Source organism: Jaculus jaculus, chromosome 17, assembly GCF_020740685.1.
Source record: "Jaculus jaculus isolate mJacJac1 chromosome 17, mJacJac1.mat.Y.cur, whole genome shotgun sequence".
NCBI lineage: Eukaryota > Metazoa > Chordata > Mammalia > Rodentia > Dipodidae > Jaculus > Jaculus jaculus.
Window position 1 is genome coordinate 28,918,904 of NC_059118.1, and position 6,014 is coordinate 28,924,917.

Consider the following 6,014-nt stretch of genomic DNA (forward strand, 5'->3'; position numbering starts at 1 on the left):
TTGAGGCCTCCAGAACTGTGAACTTGAGCAACCTCCTCTTTGGGCTGGAGAAATGGCTCTGCAGTAAAAAAGGCATTTGCTTGCAAAGCCTAAGGACCTGGGTTTGATTTCCCCATACCCATGTAAAGCTAGATGCATAAAGTTGCACACGCATCTGGAGTTTGTTTGCAGTAGCTAAAAGCTCTGGTGTACCCATTCTCTCCCTCTCTCTGTCTCTGTCTCTCTCTCTCTCTCTCTCTCTCTCTCTCTCTCTCTCTCTCTCTGTGTGTGTGTGTGTGTGTTTGTTTGTGTGTGTGTCTGTCTGTCTGTCTGTTTCTTCCCTTGCAAATAAATAAAATATTTAAAACAAAAAAAAGAAACCTCTTCTTATATCCCCAGTCAGGATTCCCCAGTCAGGTATTTTGTTGTAGCAACAGCAAATGAACAAAGTCAAATGTCAAAAGCAGGACCAGAAATCAAGTCCCTTTTTATTCCCAATGTTCTATCAGACCCTTATGATATTAAATGAAACATGTAAAGCAAAACAGTGAGCTGCCTGCCCCAGCTTCCCTCTGGCCCCCGAGATGCAAGGATATGTAGCACTTGTACCTGTAAAGTGCTTGCGGGAAGACTTCGTAAGATAAAGAGGCTGTGCCTTTCCTCATCCCTTCATCCCACTGCCTAAAATGAACATAGGACGGGGCTGGGCAATGGCTGTAGACAGCTAACAGGACAAACAGGAAGATGCCAGCCTGGGATCCCAATGACTGCTGCCCCATTCCTATGGAAAGAACCTGCCTTCAGACATGAAAGAGAAATACACTCCTCTGCTCTGTAGCCACTGACTCCGGGAGTGCGCTGCTATAGTGGAAGAAGGGAGATGTGGGTTAGTCCCTAGGCCCTGGAGACACTACAGATCAAGTGAGATTGGGATAGTCCAGAAAGTGTGCAGTGGTGGCGGAAACCTATCTGGTACTCGGGCCTGGCTCCCTGGTCGCTGATTCTTCTGGGCTTTGAATCAGGTTCCTGTAGGTCCTGGGACAGTGCTTACGATAAAGGTTTTCTACCAGGGTGTTGCTTCCTCTCACCACAGTCCTCTTTCCCTGGTTCATGTAGTTCCACAAATGCAGGGCATAAGAGTCATTAAAACTGGGCTCTGTGTCCCAGACTTCGTAATAGCGCCTCCACTCTGGATAAGGAATGGGGTAAAATCTCTTGGGGTGCAGAAAGGACATGTTCAGACACTTGAGGTCACCCAGATCTTGGAAATCTCCCAGTCTGCACCACACCCTCAACATCCTCGTCATCAAATGAGGACCTTGGTTGCCCCAAATGTGTGAATTGTAGTGTTCAACGAAGTTTTCCATGCAACCCCACAAGAAGGGGTGGTGAGGGAGGAACCCAAAAACCCCATTGCTGGAGTGCCGGGAAGCCTGAGCAGCCAGAAAGTTTTCCTGGGGGATGGGCCTGATGGAGATAACATCCGTGTCTAAGTAGATGCCCCCGAATTTCCAGATGATGGCCAGGCGGCATGCATCGGAGCTGACGTGGAGCCAGTATCTCTCTGTACTGCTGTTGACCTAGGGGAGTAGACGCAAGCAACCACAGCAGTGAGCAGAGGGAGAGCTATCATGTAAGGGGGCCAGGACCAGAGTCACTGGTGGGGGTGAGGGGTGCAGCCAGGAAGATTACTCCCCCCAAAAATCGTTTTGATCACAGTTGATAACTTTGCAAATTTTCTGAGCTTACCTCCACCTCCAAATTGCCCTCGAAGTAAAGAGTTTTGACAGCAATTAGAATCAATGAAAGTACTTTAGCAGCTTTTAAAGATTTCACAAAATTCGGTAGTGTTTTTTTTTTCTCTTCTTCTTCATTAAAGTGGTGGAAAGATAAAGAAGAAATCCAGCAGGAATTTCACCATGAGCTACATAAGTCATTCCTCCATGTGGGTGTACATTAACCACAAATATGAAAGCATGAAGGAAGAATTTGTTAGAAACCCTCAAAATGCCAAAGAGTCATACAAAAAAAAAAAAAAAACCTAAAGTACAGAACTAGAAAAGAATCAATGTGTTCACTAGTTGAGAAATTGGTGCAAAAGAGAATCTCAAAATGCATGCAGGCCTTTGTCTTTTTTTTAAATTCTTTTCATAATATTTATTGAGGAGGACCTATTTATTATATGCCAAGCTCTGTGAAACTTGCTAAGAGTACAGCAGTGAACAAACAGGCAAAAATCCTTCCTGGGAGGGGCACCAATAATAAATAAATACGTACTGTGTTGGATGTTGATAAGGACTATGGAGGGAAAAAAATCTAAGTGAGGAGCTACAAAAGGGCTGTAATGGAACACAACATTACATTGTGTTCAGCCAAAACCTGAATAAAGTAGATGGGACAGCCATGGCCATGTCTGAGAGAAGGTTCTAGGGAAGGAATCTAAGAACAGGGGCCCCAAGGAAGGAACACACTGGCTATAAGACAGAAACAGAGTAGAGAAGGGAGGAGGGGCAGAGGAGGAATAGAGAAAAGGGTCAGAATGGGGTAAGGAGGCATCCTGTAGAGGGGGGTCAAGACTTTGAAATGGTTTGGAAGGTTGAGCAGAAAGGACTGATGTGATCTGGCTGCTGTCTGAAGAATCTGCGGCTAGGGTGGAAGGTGGTAAGGGCAGAAGCGCCGAGGCAGCTAGGAACTTGTTGAAGTAATCCAGACACTGGGCTGGGGAGACTGCTGAGCCATTAAAGGTCCTTTCTTGAACTGGTCCAGGCTTGTGAGATCCTCATGGGGATGAGAGAAGCGATCTGATTCAGGGTTTATGCCCCAGATAAAACTGGTCACCCTTTTCTATTAAATTGGATGGGTGGGAAAGGGTACTGGCAGATGCTAAAATGTGAACAACACAGAAGAAGAATTTAAAAGTGCAGTTTAGTCTGAAAAATGTCTCTAGATGACAGCAGTTAGATTCAAGGATGGTCACCATGTAGGCTGACAAGGCACAGCAGCACGGGGCAGGGCTTTATATTTTACATACAACGGAGTCAACTGAATAACGGCTACCTAAAAGTATCAGGTCCTAGTTCCTGGAGCCTGTAAATATGGGGAAAGGCTCTTTGCAGGTGTGATTAAGTCAAGGGCCTGGAGATGGGGTGGTAATCCTGGATTATCCAGATGAATCCTAAAACCAAATCACAAATACCATTTAGAGAGATGGGTAGAGGGATATTTTACACACACAGAGGAAGGCGGCTTGGACGCGGACGCAGTGAGCGGAGTGATGGGCTACTGGCCAGGGAATACAGGCAGCCACTAGAAGCTCTTAAGAGACAAGAAAGCTCTTTCCTAGAGGCCTTGCTGGACCTTCAGTGCTGCCAACACCTTGACACCAGCCCCAGTGTGATGAACATGACTTGGAGGTTCTGGTCTCCAGGACTGAGAGAACAAAGGTCTGTTGTTGCGGATCACCAAGTGTGCGGTAATTCGTTACGTTAGCCATTGGAAACACAGCAACATGCATAATACCTCATTTGTGCTGCCCGGCCCACAAAGCCTAAAAGATTTGCCAACATTTGATTCAGCGTAGATTAGAATTTACATAGGATTTTATGTGTCAAGCAAATATTGCCAACTCTTAAATTAATTCTTTCTGTTTTTTAAAATAAGTTTATTTATAAAATTAACACATTCCCTAAATTCACTTCTATTCTAATCATGCTTTATCATGCTGTCACTTCAGACTTCTTTTTCAGGCAGGGTCTCACTCTAGCCCAGACTGACCTGGAACTCACGATGAAGCCCAGGCTGACCTCAAACTCATGGTGATCCATCTACTTAAGCCTCCCAAGTCTAACACTACAGGTGTTGAGTCATCATAACCAGCTTTTGCTTTTGGAGACAGGTCGCAGTAGCCCAGACTTGCTCTAGAGCTGAGTATGACCTTCAACTCCTGATCCTCCTGCGTTATCTGCAGGGTTCTGGGATTATAGGCATGTGCCAAAGGCTTCCTCAGATCTTAATGTTTTTCCCAAAAAATGCTGAGGGTAGTTACATAGCCAAAGTCTTTATAATGACATTACAAATGTGAAGGCAGTTTTCATTCCAAGTTGTCTTACAAGTTTCAAAAGATGTTAAGTTAAGGGGCTACAGAGATGGCTTAGCAGTTAGGGCACTTGCCTTCAAAGCCAAATGACCCAGGTTTGATTCCCTAGGACCCACATAAGCCAGATTCACAAGGTGGAGCATGCGTCTGGAGTTTGTTTGCAGCAGCTGAGTGCTCTGCTGCTCCCATTCTTTCTCTCTCTCTCGATTTGCCTCTATCTCTCTCTCTTTCTCAAGTAAATAAATAAATAAAAATAAAACATAGTTAAGTCCTGCATAATAGACTCCATGAGTAACTGTTCTATAAATTCCCTTAAGCACTAACCAACTGTGGATAAGCTATAAGACCAATATCACATTGAAACATCATTTCCTTAGTATGCTATGCTGTTAAGAGGGGGATTATAGGATTCCCAAGAGCTGTAGGAGTTTCTCTATCATATCTTAATGCAACCTAATCTCACATAGCAGCATGCTCAAATACCAGTGAGCTTACATTTTCTACCTACATTATTTTCACATTAAATATTGCCTAGTTTCTGTCTAAGGTGCAGAAAGGTTTAACATAGGTGGGTTTAAAATTATAGTGAAAAAAAAAAAACAAGTGTTCTATACACATAGAAAAGGTATTTAAAATTTCATTAAGAATAGCTTCCAAAGTGACCAAGTCTCAAATAAGCTTCAAAGCAAAAGATACCGTTCCAAATGCAAACTTAACTGAAGTATTTCTTGTTTACTGAAGTCAGGACTCAGTAGAAAGAGGGCCAACAGGAGCCCAAGAGTCCCATCGCTGCCTTCAGTCCTTGCCCTTAGTTTACCCATTTGCTCAGTGACTAATATGCTGGATTCACTTTCTTTTTTAAAGAGATTTTTAAATTGTGTGTATGTGTGTGTGCATGTGCCGCTACCAATCTATGTCAGACACTTGCACCATATCCAGCTTATGTGAGCAACTTGTGAATTGAATCCCACTTGGCAGGCCTTGCCGGCAAGTGCCTTTAACTGCTGAGGAAACTCCCTAGCCCCCTGGGATTCATTTTCTAAATGTCCTATTGGTCCTTCCAACTGCTGACTTTCTCAATTTCCCTAAACACTTACTTTAGTGTACCATGAAAACAGGGGTGTGTCTTCAAATAGCCTTTTCATATCCAAAGGGAAGAAGAAAACATTGTGTAGGGCTGAGAGGAGGGAGAAGGCTGGGTGGCTGGGGTCAGGAGCCAGCTGTGAGGCATTGCTGAGCCCTTTCATAAAGAAGGCGATGGGCAGGTTGGGGTAGATTTTGGCCGCAGACTCCACAGCACAGGAGACCAGCGGGGGCGGCTCCAGTCTCTCTGAGGTCTCTATGAACACAATGCTGCGCCCATCACTCAGGAGGTCTTCTGGCCCTCTTGGGGACTTGAAGGGAGGCAGGCAGAAGAGACAGGGAGACCTCTGGGTGAGGCGGTAGAGAAAGCCACAGGCAATCAGAAGGACCAGTGACAAGAACAGCTGGAGCTCCTTCAACATGTCCTTCCTCTCTCCTTTGAGCAACACAGTTCATCAAAGTTGACCCTCAGAAAACCTGATGGAGACAGCATGCAAAGAGAAGGTAAGAGAACATCACATGATGACTTCGATGAGGCACGGTCTAAGGGAACTATGATCAAGTCAAAGAAAAGCTCACCAGAGCCCATTAGGTTTGTCTTGGATTTATATAGGAAAGCAATCAGTTAGTTAATAGAAAACTTAACAAGTGCATTGTCTTAACAATAGGTGCCAAAAAATGTGAGAAAATTTGATGTCTATTTGTGATTTAAAAAAAATACAAGGGCTGGAGAAATGGTTTAGTGGTTAAAGTGTTTGTCTGCAAAGCCAAAGGACCCAGGTTCAATTCCCCAGGACCCACATAAGCCAGATGCACAAGGGGGCTCACACATCTGGAGTTCGTTTGCAGCAGCTGG

General features: G+C 44.6%; 1 protein-coding gene across 1 annotated transcript; it reads right to left on the reverse strand.

Moving 5' to 3' along the window:
- Positions 1-944: 944 nt before the first annotated feature.
- Positions 945-5,580, reverse strand: A4gnt (alpha-1,4-N-acetylglucosaminyltransferase). The gene is made up of 2 exons (XM_004664357.2): positions 5,173-5,580; positions 945-1,559 (listed from the first exon to the last, which is right to left on the reverse strand). Exons 1-2 carry the CDS (start codon positions 5,578-5,580, stop codon positions 945-947), a joined length of 1,023 nt encoding a protein of 340 aa, XP_004664414.2.
- Between the last annotated feature and the right edge of the window lie 434 nt (positions 5,581-6,014).